This window comes from Silurus aristotelis (genome assembly GCF_946808225.1).
Source record: "Silurus aristotelis genome assembly, chromosome: 2".
Classification (NCBI taxonomy): Eukaryota; Metazoa; Chordata; class Actinopteri; order Siluriformes; family Siluridae; genus Silurus; species Silurus aristotelis.
Window position 1 is genome coordinate 23,246,514 of NC_139575.1, and position 22,052 is coordinate 23,268,565.

Below are 22,052 nucleotides of genomic sequence, written 5' to 3' on the forward strand. Positions count from 1 at the left end.
TAAAAATAAGCCAGAAAATATGGTTTTTGGCAGTCCAAATTGGCAGTGTAGTAATACACTATTATAGAGAAGAATACTTTAAACCAGAAACTTGAGTTTTGAAGAAAAGATTATACATTCAGCATAGTTTAGTTTAAAGTTTAGTTTAAGTATAGTTTAAGTTATAGTTAATAAAAAAAGATGTATTTATTTGAAATATCATGAAGATGTGTAAAGATGGTTCTCTTTGCACAGTACTGTATATTCAAAGTATACAGTAGGTTTACTGGTCGGTGCTATCTTGTGTTATGTGTATTGTCTTGTGTTGTCTGTCTGTCTGTACTGTTGTCTGTCTGTTTGTACTGTCTGTCTGTACTGTTTTTCGTCTGCACTGTTTGCACTAAGTTGCATTCGATGCACTTTATGTAGCTTTGTGTTATGTGTTGTAGCTCTATGTTGTTTAGTGTAGCACTAAAGTTTTTACTTTGTACTGTGTATAGTAGGAATAACAAAAAAAAGCCTCTTGACTTGACTTGACTTCAGGCATACTTTTTGCTGATGAAACATTTTTACACAGGTTTTATGGAATCAATTTGTACTAAAGAATATCCATAAAACAATTCATTTGTTTGTTACTAGTTGTTGTCCATAGTAAGCTACCGTCTTAAGGAAAGGTAGCTTTTTATTTTTTTGATGGTTACTTTTTGATATTTTGTCTTTCAATTGTGATATAAATATGTATCCTTTAAATATTGCCATGTTCATTTACACTGTCATCCAAATCTAATAATAAGTTACACAAGGACCTACCCTAAAATTTTACATGACATTATTGGTGATTAGTTTAAGTCTACAACCCCAACTCATAAAACCCAACTCAAATTTCATAAACCTATATTTCATTCCCAATAGAACATAGAATATACATGTTGAAATTGAGGACATTTAATATTTTAAGGGGAAGAAATTTGGTAATCTCGAACTTTATGGTTATAATAAATCTTAGAAAAGTTGGTACAGGGTCATGTTTACCACTGTGTAGTATCTCTTCTTTTAACTACAGTCTGTGTACATTTGCAGAGACCAGTTGCTAGAGTTTTGGTAGTTGAATGTTGTCCTATTTTTGTATGATACAGGATTCCACCTGCTCATCAGTCCTGGGTTCTCAAAATGTTTTCAATTGGTAAGAGGTCTGGACTGCAGACAACTGGATTCTTCTACTTCAAAACCTTGCTGTTGCAATAGATGTGGTATGCAGTTTAGAATTGTCTTGCTGACATATGCAAGGCCTTCCTGGAAAAAAACATTGTCTGGTTAGAAGAATATGTTTCTCTAAAAACTGTTTTTACCTTTTAGCTGCCCATTCTATAGGCACTAATGTGCCATACCATACCATCAGAGATGCAGGCTTTTGAACTGAATGTTGATGACAAGTCATATGGTCCTTTCTCTCTTTACTCCATAGGACACAGCATCCATGGTTTCCAAAATAATTTAAAATTTCTATTCATCTGACCACAAAACCATTTTCCACTTTGCCTCAGTCCATTTCGAATGAGCTTTGGTCTATATAAGACAATAGCATTTCTGGATCTTATTCACATATGGCTTCTTCTTTGCATGGTAGAGCTTTAACCTGCATTTGTGGATCACGCTGCAAACTGTGTTCAACGACAATGATTTTTGAAGGTGTGTCTGAACCCATGCAGTGATTTTCATTCCATGCAGTATGAGACGGAGTTTTCTAAAGATTCTCTGAATCTTCTGATGTTACTATGTACAGTAGATTTTGAGATATTCAAAGTTTTTAAATCTGATGTTGTATTTGTAGACATTGTTTTTTTGCAGATTGGTGAATTTCTGCCCATCCTTATTTCCAAGAGACACTGCCTCTCTAAGACACTCTTTTTTATACCCAATCATGTTACTGACCTGTTGCCAATCAACTTAGTTGCAAATAATTTATCCAGCTGATTCTTAACACCTACGTTTGCAAACTTTTGTTCCCCCGTCCCAACTTTTTTCAAATGTGTTGCCACCATCAAATATAAAATGAATATTTCTTTTCTGAAAATTGTACATTTCCTCAATTTTAACATGTGCTATGTTTTCTATGCTATGTGAATAAAATAAAGGTTTACGAAATTTGCAAATCATCATCAAACTTTTTTGAATTGGGGTGTTCGTATTTATAACTGGGGGACACTGTTTGTGCTAAATTAGGCTCTGCCTGAAATGCTGGACTATTGACCCTTTCTGGCCGCAAGCTTTAGAATGTTGATTGTTGCAATCGGATTGGCTTTTTGCCCTTTCATGTTTTATTAATGAGTTTTGTGTAAAGCTGCTAGCAGTCAGTAAGCAAAATAGAAGATTGCACACTTGCAGGCAGACTATAGGAAAAGATCTTTGAATCATTTTCAGTTATGTCAGTCAAATAGACTTTCGTTAAAAGCAGGAAGTATTCAAACACATTTATTGATGAATGCTAGAAGTATAACTTAGATGACAAGCACTAGATCAACCTTATAGAATATATTATTCATTTAGTGAAAACCTTGAAAGTGTTTAAAGCATTAATTAATTAAGTGCTTTATCTTGGTCAGATTTTTGGTGAATCTTGAACTAATTCCATGAATGCTGCATGTGTGCATTTCTTTTTCAGCAATTTCTTACACAGGAACTCCACACATTAAGAAAGTGTTTCTTAAGCTTAGGATTGAACTGGGGACCCTAGACCTATGAGGCAGCAATTATACCTGCTGCATCTCTGCTTTAACAAATCATAGCTGAACCAATTTAAATGAGCAACCATGCTCTGAGACCTGCTCACACAGTTTTACAGCTTTTTGTGATGATGGAGTAACTTAGGTTATGACTCATTTTTAGTGCTGCTGATTACCTTGCTGTGAGCATAGACAACAGACCCCAGCAGCTTCCAGGTTCCTCCACGGCGGTCCATGCGGATCATGCGGAGAATCTGGAGGAAGCGAAGACTTCTGATTGCTGAGGTGGCAAACACATTGCCTTGTGTGCCAGCTGCCAACACTGAGATGGAGGCTATTAGCACCATGATATCTGTGGTATACGGAAAACCAAAATGATTATGGGTCACTTGGGAACTCTTGGTGTGAACTGGTTTTAAAATAGTAAGCAACGATAATTCTGAATTGCATGCCTTGGTGCCTGTGTACTGGTTTAAATCTATTGGACAAATCATAGTAAAAATAATTCTGAAAACTACATGATTACTATTATGATTATTTGAAATGCTTCATTACCTTTAGTGTAATAAACAATGTATTATTATTATTTTTTTTTTTACATATAATTGAAAAATATAAAAAATTATATATATTTTAAAAATAATAATTGATTTGCTTACCTATGACACAAAAAGGCTTTCGGGCAAATTTTAGTCGGCCTCTCCATCCTCGATATCGACAACAACATCCCGCTGACCAAATTCTTACGATGTATTCAACTCCAAACACCACGATCGTCACAATTTCCTTAATGTACAGAAAATGATAAAAAGACCATCAGCTGAATTTTGCTGAAATTCATAATTGATCACCTAATATACACTCACCAATGACTTTATTAGTATAACTTGCACCCCTATGCAACAACAATTACATCAGCCAAATGGGCTTAACAGCAAATGTCATACCAGAATGTACAAGGCATCCTCAGAGCTCTTTTCATACTCCTTGATGGTTGAGAACACAGAGAGGACCAAACAGGAGAACACCAGCAGGAAACTAAAAAAAAAAAAGAATAGCCATTTTGTCAACACTCATAGACTACACATTGCCGTTTTCATTTAATTCTAGTCAGTTAACATTTTGACTGTATGTGTAGGTTTGGTAAAAGTGAACCAGAGCTAGTATGATCCTCTCAATACATATTATATTGCCCACAAGACACATGCCTTAAAAAGCATAAAACAGTCAGGATCTACAAATAATATATAATCGGGATCCCTTGAAAAAAAAAGATGCAGTATAATGACAATAATGCTATAATCTCTACCTCAATTACCGGAGAACATTGTAGCACAAAACACAACACAGATATGATTGCTATTTCAGCATTTTTTTATGAGACAGTACCACATTAGACACAATTAAGTCTGATATTGGGTATAATATTCTGTGTGTAGGAGCACATTATGAAACATCAAGTTGAACTGTACATTTATTCGGAACCTTAACAAATCAAAATGTCAATGTGCTGTAATGACAAATTCAACTGCAATTAAAAGCATATTTCTTGAGTGAAAAGTGTTCATTCAGAGATTAGAGTCATATCAACTAACTATACTGGTTAATGGTGTAATGCCTGAAAGCCAAAGTCATACACTCTCCTTTCCTTATTAATCACAGTATAAGCCAGTGGTAGACATGTTTCTACAAAAGACAGTTTTCATTCAAGTGTCTTCTGCAGCCTGAGCAAAAGGTCAAGAACAAGCATTTGGCTGGCTTTGTCTTTGTCTCAATGTTTAAAGCAAATGGTTACTAAACAGAAAGTTAGCATTTTGAACCTCAGCACCACCAAGCTGTCAACATTGGGCTCCTGAGCAAGGCCCAAAACCCCCTCTATAGCTATTATTAATTAAGAACCCATCGTTTTTTTTTTTGTTTTTTTTATGTTGCAGTAATGCTTTTTTTTTTTTTTTTTATCTTTTAAAAAACAATGGTAACAAATCTTACTTTTTTATTTAAATGGCTTATTTTAGATTATATAAAATCAGAGTAATGTTCACAACAGGTTGACAATTATACATAAGGTCTTGTCATCATTTAGGAAAAAGATGTATAAAATGCGGTAAGTATTGACTGAAATATGGCTACATTTAAGTAATTGAAAAATAAGATCAAGTAAAAAATTTTTTATTTTTTTTATTATACGTCTCTTCCAACTAACTAGCTATCTCTCCCCATCACACAACAGTAATTGGAAAGTAAGTGCTAATAAATCATGCATCATAGAGCTACCTTTCAGAGCTACCTCTCCTATTCTGCATAGATGAGATGTATGCAATCATTTAATATTGTTTTTTGACTTGTAGTGGAGACACTGCTGCCATGCAAAATATCAAATATCACCTCAACATACAGGAACAATACATGTAAGGGGAAGCATATGAAGGAGAATAAAAATGCAAACAAAGTGCACACACAAAGTCATATGCACAGGCACATAACAAACACTCACAGATGAAAAGCAGTATATTTACATATACAGTATATATCCTCTTTTGTCCCAGCATAAGGAATGTAACACATAAACAGTCTTTTTCAGCTCCTTTTTTCAGTAATCAGCCAACCGTAAAACAGATGGACTACAGTTCTAATTTCCATTAACCACAATTCTGAATTTGGGAATTTGGGACATAAGAAAAAAGGGTATTTATTCCTAAAATTACAAAATAACTAATTGTGTGATTATTCTTTAACAATAATGCATGAATAAATTCCATACAGCAAAACTGCATGCTCCTATTTTTATCCTTTCTGTTGAAACTAAGGGTTTTGGAGGTAATAATTTTTAACATTCAAACCACAAACTATCTTTCCCAAATTAAACCTGAACCCCATCCAAGTGGGTACAGCAAAGCACCTTCACAAACACCACCTGCCCGTCTGATTTCACTCCATTAAATACAAATTGTCTGCATTTTTTTTAAATCAAATAATCTACATTTGCTGACATGTCTCTACAACAGCTTTTAGCTTTTAGTCTTGTATTTCTGCTTTGCATGGCTCATATTACTGAGCAAAGATGTAAGCTCTATGTGCTTTTGGCCCAGCAAACAGACATTCAGTCCAGCAGATTAGATGACACACCAAACCTTTCGATCCTAAACAAGAGATAATGGTCAATAGTCCAGGAGGCGCTGAGTACAGTGTGTGTGTGTGTGTGTGTGTGTGTGTGTGTGAGTGTGTGTGTGTGTGTGTGTGTGTGTGTGTGTGTGTGTGTGTGTGTGTGTGTGTATGTGTGTGTGTGTGTGTGAAAAATATTTCTTTCTCATTGTTTTTGCAATTCCTATTGAAAGTGATAATATTTTCAAGTTTCATTACCCACTGAATTTTTTTTTTTTTTAGTACCAAGGACACTGAAGCAGATTTTTTGTTTTACTAATTAATGATAATAAGAAATTGTAGATTGAGGATCACAAAAATTGGTGAGGAATGCATTTATACAGTACATGTACATTTGTATTGGAAAGAAATGCCACAAGCCTTTAAGACCATAGACAATGTACATTATATTCATTCTAGTTTGTTAAAAGTTATGACTAGTGGTGTATTTGGTCTTTTAGTATTAGGTAAAGCAAATTTTGTCAATTGAAGAATGACAAGAATGACAAAAGATCAAAAAGGGCCTGATATAAAGTATAATAATTCATTATGAGCTTGATGGCCACTGCTCAGGCCTGTTTTGCTTTATTGGTCTTAAAAATGAACTCAGGTGGCTCTCACTGAACATTTTCTACCCATTGCTATGGAAACAGAAACTTGTACTGGCACTTATATTGAATATTGAGTTGAAATTTAGATTTTCCTTTGAGCCTAAAATCTCAATTTCCTTAGAGATAAAGATAAATAGCTACAGTATAGTGTTTGTTGCAGAATATTTGTTGAATTACCAATTATGTTTATTTATATTTTTTCATTTGCTTAATAACTTTGATGCAAATAGAAAGTATAAAAATGATCAATGCTAGAATGACTCCTGACTGATCTGGATCATTTAAACTTCACTGTGTGGATGCACACCACATGGTAATATGCAAAAATATAATTGAGGGGTGTTGTGTGAATTGTATGACTTATTCGTATCTATTTAAGTTTGACTTAATCTCCAACTCACATTGCTAATCATTTATATTTTGTGACCTGAACATGACTCGATGAATGTTTTCTGCTGCATCTGTTAGTCTTCAATCTCCAGCTGTTAGTTCTGTGTCTCGAATTTTGCCCAGGGTGATACCCATAGAAAGTCATTATCTCATGGTGTATCATGACAACCAGAGACCTGGTATAAAGACAACTGTTTTTACACTATATATAGGCAAAAGTATGGGCACACCTGGCCTTTCCAGTCATAAGTGGTTCTTCACCAAATGGTTACCACAAAGTTGGATTCACACAATTCTATAGAACGTCTTTGGATTTATTTAAACTGGATTGTTTGAACTGGAACTTAGATTGATATTTGAGGAGACCCAAACCTGTTCCAGCATGACAGTGCCCCTGTGCACAAAGCAAGCTAAATAAAGATATGGTTTACATGAGTTGGATTGAAAGACCCAATTTTTTTTTTACATGGTCTGGTAGAGAGTTCTGACCTCAAACACCTTTGAGATGAACTGGACCGGTTTAATGCTCCCCAGACCACCACTACATCAGAATCTTACTTTTAAAGCCCTTGTGGCTGAATGAAAACAAATCTCTTCAACCACTATTCACACTCCAAAATCTAGTGGACCATCTTCCCAGAAGGTTTAAGGTTATTATAACAGAAAATAGGATGTTCAAAAAGCACTTACAAAAGTTCTGAACCAGGGTTCAGCCTATTTACAAGCATCACTAATTTACTAATGCAGAGTAAAAATATAATTTTACTTAAACAAAATCCCAAACGAATCGTTTGTGATTTATCATTGATATATATATATATATATATATATATATATATATATATATATATATATATATATATATATATATATATATATATATATATATATAAAAACAGATTCATTAAACAGTCCTAACTTGTTAGATATTGCCAACAAGTAATTTTCTATTTTTTTAAAGCAGTATCTAGGAAGGTAATGCGCATCACTGTGTCCTATAGACATAGCAATTCCTTTTCTTTCCTCCGAGATGGAACGATAGCTGATGCAAGCTCGCATTATTGATTACTGCTGAAAGAGCATCATGGACATCTACGAAACTAATTTATTACTTAATTGAATGCACACTGTATCAGAACTCTTTATGTTGATTTATGCCATTTATATTGAGAAATATGACAGCCGAAGTTGCTCAACCTACTTTCCACTTCTCCTCCTTTGTTCAGTCTGCAACGATGTACTCCCTCTATTCACCAGGGCCAAGCATAAGCTAATGTGACCAGACAGCCTGGAAGAGGCTCTCCTTACTCAGCCTAAGCTGAGCTAGATAACAGAGCTAAGGGAGAGGGAATAAGAATGGTAGAAGGAAAAGAATGAGCCAAGTGAGATGTGAAACAGAAGAAGGACAAAACATTAGGAGAAGCATGAATAAAGGAGAAAAACCTCAGCAATTCCTTAAGTAATGCTTCATTGTCTACCATCAATTAAATACACACATGTTAATCAAGGTAGCACTAGTCGCTACCTTGACAATAATATAATTAAAACAATGAAACGGCAATAGAGTTTTTATTGTTACTTCTTAAACCTATTTAAACCCAATGGGTTGTTTTATCTGTAGCATGTTGTGCAGTTTTCATGTTACCCATCCACTTGGGTAGAGATTAGTTTGCTCGCTGCATACTCACACATTCGGATATGCCATTTCCTGTGTACTGTATATTAGAGTGTGTATCCTGATAAGATTTTAAAGACATACATTTACGTTTATCCTATGCAAATGAGCACCAGATGAGAGACATCTGTAATCGTATCAACTTTACGTAGTTCCAAAATCAGCATTCACAGAGCAGCAGTGTGTCAGAAGAAGTTTTGTTTGTAAAATCTAATTGCAAGAGACATGTGCCTTTAGATTTGTATAATGTGGCTAAAATGTGTCAAAGACCAAGTGCTTGAGCAATTGCACTTGGTTTTCTTGGGTGCAGTAAAAACAAGGTCAAATAAGGTTAGTGACAATACACACAATGCAGCTGTGGCTGCTCCTACTCTTCTTCACCATTATTAGATCTGGGTCACTCTATAAACCAGATGTGATTGTATCTCCTTAATCTAAGTGAACCATCCTTACTCTGACAGAGGCCAGTGCTTCAGCTCTTGTGGCAAAATGGCAAATCCTTTTAATGAAATAAAGGCTGGTAACTGCTTTAATTCCTAAATCTTAATATTGTGTAATTCAAGTAAAGTCAAATCAAGTCAAGAAGCTTTTATTGCCATTGTAACCATATATAGCTGAACAACGTTTCTCCAAACAACGTTTCTCCAGAACCCTGGTGCCACATAAAACAACATAGAGCTAAATCACACAACATAGAGCTAAGGACTAAAGAAAGAAGTCCTTACCACATGTGCAAACAGTACAAGACAAAAGACACACAGATACAGTACAAAAAGCATAACTACTGTATACATAAATACCTACTGTATAATATGTTATACAGTACAATGTGAAAAAGAGAACTACAAAACAATAGTGTACAATGTTGAACAAAAACAGAAAGAGCAGCTATCAAAATGTGCAAAACAGCATGTAAACAGAATAATATGATTATAATGTAATGTGTGTATTGAGTATTGAGTGTGTGTGTTCAAGTTCAGGTTGTACAGTTCAGTAAAACTCAGTTGAGTGCTTGGGTGCGTGTAACTGCTTGTACTAAAGGTCAGTTTTTCAGATGAAACAGCAATAGATTTGATCTAAAATGGATCAATAAGGTTTTGCACAATCCTATGGGGTCCACTCCAGCTCATGTTCACTCGTCATGCAAGCTGAATGGGTCGTACTCAATACTGTAATAATTAATAATTAATCACAAAAATAGCAATGAATAAAATAATGAATTCATTTGGAAAAAAAAAAGCAAAATCGATTTTTTTTCATTTTTCATGAGCACTCAGAGACTTCTGGACCTCATGTACAGTATGTAGTCAGGAAAAAAACTTGAACGAATCAAGCAATCTCTCTCTATTCTTTTCTTTTAGTTATAAATACACACCCATTTGTAACACACATGCATGTAACTGAATGTATTCTTATTCATTCGTAAACCACCATTACTGATTACAGCTTGCAACTACTCTGCAGTCATTTAACTAATAATTTAATATCCATGCTTATTACTGTACAGTATCCACTAAATGCCTCCTGAAACATGACATGAAGTTAGATGTGATGCAGGATTCAGTCCTCCTGCAGCGTAGTCATTCAAGTGTGTAGTGTACTTCCACTCTCAGCTCGACAAATGAGTGTGACGATGCGTGCGTTCACAGTGGGAATGCTGAGCTCACTTTTGAGTTTCTCTGGACTCATTTAAATTTAATGAGTTTCTGCAGTAGTAATTGACAGGCACTTACTAATTTAAGGATGTTTTCTGATGACTGCAAGCATGAACAGCCTCAAATCAAAATGGCACCCTCTTGTTTTATATATATTTTTCTCTCTCTCTCTCTCTCTCTCTCTCTCTCTCTCTCTCTCTCTCTCTCTCTCTCTCTCTCTCTCTCACACACACACACACACACACACACACTTTTACATTTAGATTTCCCTGTTTACTTACTCTTGAATGGTGGACTAAATCGTCAGGGTTGATTCAGTCTTAGCTCCACCTGATCTGACTAATTACATCTAATTATCATCTAATTCTTTTAGGCATTTTCAACATTAACATCAAAGCTCCTAAGCATTTTTCATCTTAGGATAAAGAAGGGCAGCACAGATAATTCATGATGAGGATCATTGGAATTCATGATCATGAATATAAATATTTAAACAGAATTTAAATGAAAGCTCTACTGCGGTAATGAACGGTCTCATGAAGACTTTAGACAAAAGCTAAGTGATTGAAAAAAAGTAGCCATAAAAAATATATATATATTATATTATTAAATATATATATATATATATTTATTATTATAATAAATATTTTAAGGTCCCCTGGTGGTCTAGTGGTTAAGATGCAGCGCTCTCACTGTTGCGACCCGGGTTCGATCCCCGGTCAGGGAACCATCCCCAGCCACTCTCAGTGCCGGTCCCAAGCCCGGATAAATTGGGGAGGGTTGCGTTAGGAAGGGCATCCAGCGTAAAACATATGCCAAATCAAACGTGCGGAGGATCCGCTGTGGCGACCCCTAACGGGAGAAGCCGAAAGAAAGAAAGAAAGAAAGAAAGAAATATATATAAATATTTTAACATATGAATGTCGATATGCAACCACTGAGGAAAAGAAAAACGTCATAAAACATAAAACCTTTATAAAACTTAAAAAAAGGTTTGGTTGAATTTACAAAAAAACTATTTTTATAGGAACTGGAATGATGAATAATTGATATAATACCACAGTTACTTCCAGTCTATCTAAAAGTGTACACCACATTAGTAGCCTACATGTTCATATACATACAGAGTTGGGAACAAAAAAAACCCATCTTGCGCATAGGATTTGCTAAATATATGAAGGAACATCACAAATGAGTAAGAATCTTCGACAAACTCAGGAATCCCTGGAGCTATCCAATTATACTTTGACTGTAGGTGATGTGAAAATCCTGCAGAGATGGTGACCCAAAGGCTATTTAAAACATCTCTCACACAGAAGCTTCTCACATTTCTAAGCTGTCCCTGAAGCATAGGAGAGGAAAAGGAAAATGCTCAGGCTGCATATACACAGACTTTTCCTAAGCAAAATCACACTCTCCTTTTACAAAGTGTGTGTTCACAATGTCAGGAAGTTTAACACAAGAACTTGAGGAGAGGTCCACAGGGTATTATGGTTCACAGGGCTGCTGAAGCATTCCTTTCTGTCACTGCTATAGAGACAATTACACCAACAGCTACTAAGCATTTATTTGTTCCCATGAATGCATTAAAAAACATAAAATTGGTCAGTCAACATTCAATTGCTTTTGTGGTTGCAATATGTTTACCCATTAGGACAGGCAGACACACACACACACACACACACACACACACACACACACACACACACACACACACACACACACACACACACACATACACTGCAGTATCCAGTTGCTGTCTGAGCCGGATTCACTGCAGTCGAATATGTCAACACGCCACTCTAATAAAGGGGGGGATCGAGTGATTTTGTGTACAGTACTACTATACCTAAAGCAGACCTCTCCCAATCAGTACAATCAAATACACATCACTTTCTCCCTTGCTCAGGGAAATTATGTTTACATTTTATAAGTGTATGTATTGCTGTAGATAATAGCATATCTAGGTAAATAGTATATGTATTCTTAGCCAGGTTGCTGTTCCACAACACTGACATACAGAATATCTTATAATAATTGAAGTGTAGGTCATTGCTTTATGGTGTAGATACAGTCTACATTATCACTCTGCATTGTTACATTAGCATTAATATTCTTAGGGTTCAAGGTTTAACTTGTGTGCAGCTGCAAAGTGTAAAATACATCCCCATGTCATGATGCAGCACAGTCTCACGGCATTTCATTTACATTTACATTTGTGACATTTAGCAGGCGCACTTGTCCAGAGCGACGTACAAAAGTGCTTTGAGTCTCTAGCAATGAATTCATCTACATTGGTATGCAAGATTACAAACCTAAAATAAATTGAACTACAACTTTTGTTTTTTAAAAAGCAAACTTGGAAAGTGCTAATTTAAGTGTTTCAGGAAGAGGTAGGTCTTTAGCCATCATTTAAAGATATTCAGGGACTCCGCTGTTCGGACGTCTGGGTGAAGTTCATTCCACCACCTCGAGAACAAAGAACAGAGAAGAGCCTTGAAGTGTATTTACCTCTCATTCTAGAGAAGGTGGCATTTCATGCTTATAATCTAATGATTCATGTTCATAGACTTGTATTTGCCTCTTTTTTCGTGTCACTGAGGACGACTTTCTATGTAATGTATTTCAATGGTAAGGATTTTTGGGGGAGTGGTGGCTCCAGCGGTTAAGGCGCTGGGTTGCTAATCGGAAGGTCTGGGGTTCAAGCCCCGGTATCGCCAGGCTGCCACTCTTGGGCCCTTGAGCAAGGCCCTTAACCCTCTATGCTCCGGGGGTCCCTTACGAGGGAAATATCAAGGTCTGTGACGTCGGAGTGACGTGGGGCCGCATTCCCGTGGGCTCACCACCTGCAGGAGGGACCGTAAGGGACGGTGCTGTGAGGATTGGGCAGCAGGCGGGGGCCTGCTTAGACTGCTGCCCCCGCGACCCGAATTATGGATAAGCGGGAGAAAATGAAGGATGAATGAAGGATTTTTGCTGCCTCTGCCAAAGTTTTTATTCTGCCACTGGATACCACAGACGCTGTATTTTTTTTTTCACATTTGTTATTGAATTTTTAATCTTTAAGCACAATTACTCTACATTTAGGCAGGAGATTTTATTTGTGTTTTTATTACTTTATACTCGGTAAGCTACTCGTCTGTACAACCTGAACTCGTTATAAACCATTGTCAGTGGTTCCTTCCAGTCAAAATTCAGTAAATATATTTTCCTGGTTTATTAAGGACATTTATTACGGTATAACCCTATATTTTCTGCATTTTTCTCTAACAAAAATGGGAAATAAGATTACCTTTGGCATTTCTGTCAGCATTACCCATGATCCTCTGCCTCCGTTGTTATGGAGACGGAGCCAGACAGAAGCAGTCGTGCTGAGTGACACGAAAAAAGAGGGAAATTCGTGTCCATGAACACGAATAAGACAATATGGTTACAGCAGTTTCTCCCAATATAGAGAAATCAGTGAGTCAATCAAAGTAACTCAGTAAATCACTTTTTTGACTAATTATTATTTTTAGGAGCATCATTTGTTCACAAACAGTTTGGTCTGTGATTTAAATATTTAAACAGATATAATAAGTTTTCATTTAAAACATTTGGCAGATGTCTAAATCCAGAGCGACTAACGCTTTATCTCATTCATACAACTGAGCATCTATGGGGTTAAAGTGCCTTAACCATTAAGCTACCACCCTCCTGTATAGTATGTGATGTATTTGTACATTCTGCTGGTACCCAATAAAATGTGATTCAAACAAAATAATGCATTCATTAAAAATTAATTGTATTATAGATGGTTTTCTATAATTACTGAATTTAATTAAGTAATTAATAACTATTTCTTAATGGTGTACATAGTTTGCCAGTGCTGCTAATTTCAGAGCCTTTCATTTTAGGGTTAGTTAATAGATTCTGTTAAATGATGACAGAGAGAGAGAGAGAGAGAGAGAGAGAGAGAGAGAGAGAGAGAGAGAGAGAGAGAGAGAGAGTGTGAGAAAGTGTCATGGATAGACCAGGCGTCAGGAACCGGGAGTAAAACAAGATGTTGTTTATTGATCTTCAATATGCAAACACAAAAGAGTAAGACACGAAACTGCAGGAAACGATAAACTTAACTGAATCAAGCTTCACTCGAAGCGTAGCTAGGAGCATGGGAAACTCAGGTGGTCGTAAGCACGGTAGGTAGTCCAGACGATCTTTGGTTGTAAACTGTAGATCGGATGGCGAGTGAAGGGGAAGAGGGACCTTATTAAGGGGACGGGTAAATAGAGGACAGGTGTAGGTGATTAGTAGGAGGGAGGGCTGAGCGAGAGTGTTGAGCGTTGGAGGTGGTGGCTCTCTGACAGAAAGAGAGTGCAAGAGCGAGAGATGTAGCTCAGGCAGAATTTGAGTTTGATGCCACAGATATAGAGGATGTATGAGAAACAGTTAGAAAGAGCCAGAGAGAAAAGGCTGGATGCCAAGGTGTTTTCCAACCAAGGTACATAGTGGCATATGATGCAGCACTTGCAGCAATATATAAAAAAGAGTTAACTTTTTTATTTCTTCTTGACACCCAGCAGGCCACAAGCACACAATATGGAGCTACTGGTACCCTGCCCCTTCAAAGAAAAAAAAAGAAAAAAGTTAAAGCTCCCTTTCATCCTCTTCTTCCTCAATAATTATTTTTGGCTTTCAATATTTTTGTTTTTAACACTTAAATAGCACTGATTTTTGCAGGACACTGGTAAGCTCCTTTAATTGCATTAGCTTAGCACCACCAGCCTGTTACGACCACCACCCACTACATCAAATCTAAGAGCTTAAGAGATTTTAGTCTCGGCTCACTAAGGCTCATTTTTCACCCCACACAAAAAAGCAGGCAATAAGGTGCTTGTCCTCCGTGATCACACATACTGCAGCACATTGTCTCAGATTGAAATTCAAAAACATCCCTTACTTCAAAGCATACATCTACCTTAATTCACTGATGTTAGTCACTTTTTACCCCAGTATGCACCAGCTATCATTGGGCTTGCCTATCTAAACTATCAGGTTTAGTCAGGCCAGCATGTGCAGTATTAACTTTTGTTGATCCTCCTAGACCTGCTGGAGCTACACTTGTTACAAAAAGCATTATTTGTGCCCCAAATGCCACAGTCACATAGCCACAAGATGTTCTTATCTAAATGAGGAAAGCCCTGGCACTAGCCTGCTGGTGTTGCTAATCAAACCGGATTCACTGGAGAGCTGCACAACATTAAAATAACATTAAAATGACAGTTGGTTTCTTTATAGCCTAGAGAGCAATGTGGTATAACAGGAGCACAAAGGGTAGTGTGTGTCCCCAGTGTAAAATCAAAATGTGTTAACTTGCTGTAACTAAAGGTTGAGGACCATGATGAGATTTGAGACTTTATCAGAATTGAATTACAATACCATGATTGTAAGCATTGGGGTGGCACGCAGTTTAGCTTGCCAGAGAACCTATTTAGCTTTAACCAGTGGCGGGCTGTTGGTATTAGGAAAGCCTTCTCTTCTAGCCTAAACTCTATCAGAATCACTGTACTTACTGTACATAAAAATGTATTAACCTATCGTCAATAGTCTATTCTCTTTATTTCATAGCGTTTCTCTTGACTGCACTGCTACAAGGACTGTCTGTTTACTCTGGAGGTTCTATCAATCAGATTTCAAATCCCCCGGAAAATTGTAATGCACAAAAAAGTGCACATAAATGCACTAAAAACCCAGAGTGGACTATATAGGGAATTTTTTTATTTTCATTTTTATCCTGTTAATATTGATAATAATAATAGTTCTGCTAGAGATTATGTATGCTGGGTAGCATAACTAAGGACACAGTAGAAGAAGACTTGTTAAATTGTGTTAATTGATTTTCTTGCTTTAGTAATTATTAATAAACACTCATTCTCACTGCATACCTGTCTGTGCTGCAGCGCTCAGGTAAACTGCATTTCCATATAATACTGATGCTAATATAACTGTGGTGTCATAATAATAACGGTATTAAGAGCAGGATTAATTCAGTCAGGACTTTACCCATATCAGGGTTGCCTTAACAAGAAAATATCAGTACACCAGTGTAGAGGATAGTTTACTGACGGGGCACATACTGTATGTCTGTACTGGCCATTTGTAGACGATATAGACTAAGACAAAGATACCCTTTTTCATCTTTATCACTGACTATTTTTAGATTTCACACAATTCAGCAACAATCCAATCCCAAAATGGCAAACAAGATCTTTTTATCCAGTATTGCTAAGAATTACTTCTAAGCTGCTGCCACAAATGTGCAGGCCTTGTATATCCCTAGCTGGATGGTGTGCACCTTACTTAGTAGATTTGTGTTCTGTCCAATTATAAAGATGACTACATCTTTATTAGAAGGTGTATGCGGGCAGCCATTGTCAAAATGAAACTGATATCTCTGAAGATGGCATCTTTTCTAGCAATCACTTCTGCAAAATGACTCTGCATGCTCTGCCAGTAATCATACTTTGTATGCGTTGGAGTGTCAGATGACACTGGGGTGACTTTGTGGATGAATCTGTAATCCCTGCCCATGTTCATATCACCCAAGAGCATTCTTTGCTAGGCTTTACATGCTTTATAGTAATGATTAAATAGATTGTGGATTGTGTGTACAGTGGCAATCTTGAAGCACCTTTCAATAGGCTTTATAAGAAAAAAACGTTGGGGGAATAAGCCTGTAACTAAACCAGAAATATCAATTCGATGGCACAATTAGGCACAGGTGAAGGTTAAGTGTGTGTATTTGAACCGAAATATCTAAATGCAAATTATAAGTAACTAATGTAACTGATTCCAAACAATAAAGCTTTAGTTATAATGTTGGAAAAGTAATTTTCCTGTCTAGCTTCATAATGCTAGAATATTACATTTTTTAAATGCAATAATATTTTTTACATTTAGCTAGCTAAATGTTATTCATTCCTGTTTAGGCATACTTAATGCTTACCAGGCGAATGAGTAAATATTAAAATCATATAAACCATAAATAATTATATAATTAATATATTATAAAACTAATAAAATACCTAAACCCAGTAAAGCTTGGAATCAAAGTGACATAAAAAAAAAAACAATGCGATCCAATGTAGGATTTTCTTTTGAGAAATGGCATTTTTTTTTCATTAGCTATGACCAAGAAAGATGAATGAATATCCTACATTTCTTTTGAACAGAATGGGTCAAGAAAACCTATAGGAGTGTCATGATCAGATTTCTGACTGTATTGTTTTGAACAGTGCAGCAACAATATTTTTGCTACTACAGCTTGTTTCTTATTATATGGTTGGCAGTTATCCAGGTAATTCCTCTATCCCTGGCAGCTAGCAGGGGTGAAATACCCAGCTGTATGACAGCAGGATTTATTTTAAATACAGTGTGTCACTATGTGATGTCTCAGCATACTTGCACTCACCTCCAAAAAGCTGTAGAGATGACTCTCACCCCTTCAAACTATCTGGGGTTTATTGAACCACCAGTTAGCCATGTCATTTGCTATGAATTGAATAGGAGAGTAAATTTCTTATAAATGTTATTCTATAGATGATTGAATCCAGACTCTGCATCAAGCATATAGGTTTAAATGATTTGGATAGTGCAGTGACCACATTTTCATTTTGGGCCATGGAGGTTGACATTTACTACAGAAATTGTTTATTTCCATCATTTAATCCGATTCTCAGAGCTGTGTGGACAAGTATGAATCCATCCAGCGAAAGGACAGCCATTTATCTTGTTGCTCATCCATCACTCATCTATCTCCCCATCCATCCAGCCAGATGTACAGTACATCCACTCCAGATTCATTGCAATAACATTTGCAGGATACATTTGACTGACACACTGGCTAACAGCATGAACTGATGATGAGTGGCGGGCTCAGTGCAGCTCAGTGTTGCCCTTCCATAGCTTAGTGTCACAGAAAGAGGCAACATTATCTGGCTTAGTTCACATTTGACCCAGCATTTGCATTTATTTTAAAAAGAATGTTAGCATGTTAGTGTCCACCATTGGGCCGCTCACAGAAAGACAGTAACAACTTTAAAAGGAAAAAAGACAGAGAATGTAGCCTGCTGTATAATAATTTGGTATGTCAAAACAATAACACAAGGGAAACACTGTAACTATATTATGTTTATTAGTTTGCTACTCAAGAAACATAAAGCCAAGAGCCAAAAAAACGTCTACCAAACTCTAAATAGTGCTTACAATGAAAAAGAGACACCGTAAAGTTCGCAATAATGGCAACATAATATTTAATATAGATCATTGACAAAGCAGACCATAGAAAAAAAGACAATTAAACAAAACCAAATCAGATTGATTCCTTTGCACGTAGAAATTCAGAATTACTGTAATGCACACACAGAGATTACAAAAAGAGAATCCATGAACATGTAGTAGAGCAAATCTGTATCCCAAGTGGCCTGCTAGAGCAAAAGTACTAAGACACAAAGCGCAAAGGAGTGCCAGTTACCTGGTAACAGCTGCCAAGTTTCTAAAGGGACCTAAATCATAAAGCAACACACTAGATATGATTAGATGGCCAGATGAGTTTTAAGGGCAAAAGCAATGTTCACTGTGGTAAGCAGAAAAAAAATATTTTTAAACATTAAAAACAAACTCATTAAACATTATTACAAGTATTTCACTGTAACAACCAGAACACAAACAACAAATTCTGACATTGTGTGGAATCGATGTAGACCTCCAATCTTGATCTAAAGTAATTCATCAGAGAAGCTATCATTCATTTTTGACCAATATTTCTGACCTGTTCACTAACCCAGGTCTGGGTTCAGTCAAGATAAATCACTCACCACTCAGATGGCAAATTCAATAGAAGGGCTTTCATGAAAACTTTGTACACCCCTTTATCATTATAATAGCCCACAGACCTCTCAGTATGACTCAGATCTTTCCTAAATGTGTCTGTGGTAGTGTTTTAGCTCGGCCTGGGCTTGGCAGTGTGCAGTACTGCAAGACAGATGGCAATGTGCTGATCTCTAGAGGCCAGTTATCATGCTTGGTATTTATATAATAAGTGGATGATGCTGCCTGTTTTACATCTGATCCTTTCACATGCACACACACACACACCTGCGTTGTCTGCAGGGGTAGCAGGAAGCAGTCTAATCATGAGTGTCTGATGCAGCCAGCAACAGCTGTACAGCTACAGGATGGCAAGAGCCCATACTCATGTATATGCAATGTGAAATGTGTGAAGGCTCCTTTAAAGCAAAGTGATAGCACAGTAAAATTAATGAATATACAAGCCTAGTAGTATTTTAGATCACAAGAATTTTAGAACAAGAAGTTTTAAACAAACGCTGGGGAGCTAAAGAGACGCAACAGATCTGTCTGCTTTTAAATTCATCAGTATTCGGTGCTCACGGTTTTCTGCTGCTTTTAATCATACACAGTGCAACCATGAACGAATTGCTGATAAATCTAGTAAATCTTTTCAACACCTAAGATGTTCGGAACAACATAACGATTTACAGACAGCTCTATTCAGAATGTGCAAGCACCATGACATGCAGCGTGAAGGACCGACTGCACTGCTGCTTGTCAAAATGAGTTATGTAGTGCAGTGGATAGGGAAATAATAAAATGACTACAATCACTAAATTCTAATTTAATGAAAGATAAGCTGGGGCAGTGTTCTAATTATATTGAATGAATGGTGCATCTGAGAAAGCATACATGTGGCACCACATATTTAGATATAAATATATTTTTTATAGGATGCACTAAAAGAGTATACATTTAGAGCGAGAATTGTGCTATTTTCCGGACTGTACTCTGCAGTTCTGTGCTGAAACAAAAGCAAAAGCCGGTATACACTTGAACTGCATTATAAACTAAATCACCAGACTTTTATTTTAGATCCAACATTTGCCTATGCAATTAACTAAAGTATATCTATGAATTTAGCAACTGAATATGGTATCACTGGCCATAAACAAAATAGTAAAAACAAGCACCCTCATTTTGCCTTGTACATTAGCATTGCCTGGCATTCTTTGCTGTTTTGTTTTCATGACAAAGGATTACACTGGTACATCTCTACATCACACAAGCCAGCAGCTATAGAATAGTGTTTGTTCATGAGAAAATGCTATTAGGTGGAATGACCACTCCAAATTGTAAATGTGTGTTCATAGTTCCCAGTGATGGACTAAGATCCCTTTTAGGGCATATTCCAATTTCTCATCCACCTCTCATCCAGGATCTGGACCGGTCATGACCTTGATGAGGGAGATGATTGAATAAATAAATTATTTAGGAAGCATCAGCACATTCAGTGCACAGCTCTTGAACATGACATGATTATTAAAGTGAGTTTTGTAAGGTATTTATACACTATATAAAAATATATGTCTTTGGGCAATACATGAAAAAACAATAAATGTATCGAGTTGTAAATATAAATATTGCAAAAAGTGTCATTAAATCAAGTCGTGATTTGTCAAATGTAAAAGTGCTTTTTAAAGTTCTCAGGGAAAATAGACAGCACTTTGGAAAAGCCAAAGGGCCATGCTGAAGCCTTATTAAGCATATCCAGTCAGTACAATTGGTTCCATACTATGCAGGTGAAAAAATTTATAGAAAGCACAACCAATCATTCCTAGAAAGTTTTGCCATGCATGAGTTTACAAAGTAAGACTAATGATAAGAAAGGTAAGAAAGAAGCCAGCAGCCACTCCAAAAGAGCTACGTGCTGACCTAAAGCAGCAGGACTGTTCAACATAGATAATAATAATAAGGTGACTGCACTATAATTATGTTGACAAACATCTCATACAAAATTCCTTAGTTACAAAAAAAGTACAAACATACATATCTAAATATTTTTAGACATCAGATCTACTTTAAAGCAATATGCTGTGCTTTAGCCAAACAAAACAGCAATAAAACTCTTTGGCATTAATTTAGCTTGTCATGTTTAAATATTTGGGTGTTTCAAAAAAAGGGATGCCAATATGACCTATATAAGTGAAGTATGGAGATGGAAACATTTGATGATTTGATTGTGCTATAGATATATTATCAGGTATATTGAATCATTTCAGAGATGAATTTAGGGGGGAAATGGAGGTCTCATTAAGATAACAATCTCAAACATACATGACCTTAATCCCTTCGAGAATTCATGGAGTAATTTTAAATTGGGAGTCTATTATAGGGGGCTCTCTCAGCCTTGGGGGAATTAAATACAATTTGTCAAGAGGAATGGGCCAAAATTCAAACGTAATTACTTTTTTTCTAGTTGACATCCCAAAGTAGGGATGTTGGTAATTTGTGGCATCTGAATATTTTTTTCCTATTCAATGTATTTCTTTGATTACACTCATTAATGCATATTGGTTCATATTTATAAGTATATATATATATATATTGTGTGTACATATGTAGTAGCAAATGTACATGCACTGGAGATTTACATAAACAAACACAATAGTGTTTTATTAATAATTTCCATTCACTATAGCTAAGGCTACAAAATGTGACAGAGAACTAGTTTGTATTAGTTTCTTTCTCCAACTTTCTATTTTACAGACTATACAGTGTAATGGCTGAGGAAGCCCATGTGATTCAAAAGATTTGTAACAACATACTGCCACATTTGAAAGATGGGCAACATAGTATCTATACAGCATGCAAGAAACAATTTTTTCTCTTTTGCAAAATTATATTTCACTACAAAATGTTCTCATTTTAGTTGAAAACAGGGGCTTTAAAAAACATGCACAGAAACACAAGAAGGGGGACTTAATACACCTGGCCGGTTTTGGAGCTATACCACAAAAGTGTTTTGCTGCTCAATAGAAAACACGGT

The 22,052-nt window shown here is 36.2% G+C and overlaps 1 protein-coding gene across 8 annotated transcripts in view; it reads right to left on the bottom strand.

Moving 5' to 3' along the window:
• kcnq2b (potassium voltage-gated channel, KQT-like subfamily, member 2b) overlaps nucleotides 1-22,052 on the bottom strand; it is a 47,913-nt gene that overhangs the window by 23,510 nt on the left and 2,351 nt on the right. For all 8 annotated transcript variants that reach the window (XM_083529527.1, XM_083529528.1, XM_083529524.1 and 5 more), the window contains exons 2-4: nucleotides 3,650-3,740; nucleotides 3,362-3,488; nucleotides 2,879-3,054 (exon numbers count right to left, since the gene is read on the bottom strand). In XM_083529527.1, the coding sequence (XP_083385653.1) occupies nucleotides 2,879-3,054; nucleotides 3,362-3,488; nucleotides 3,650-3,740 (394 nt within the window). The remainder of the gene's footprint in view (nucleotides 1-2,878; nucleotides 3,055-3,361; nucleotides 3,489-3,649; nucleotides 3,741-22,052) is intronic.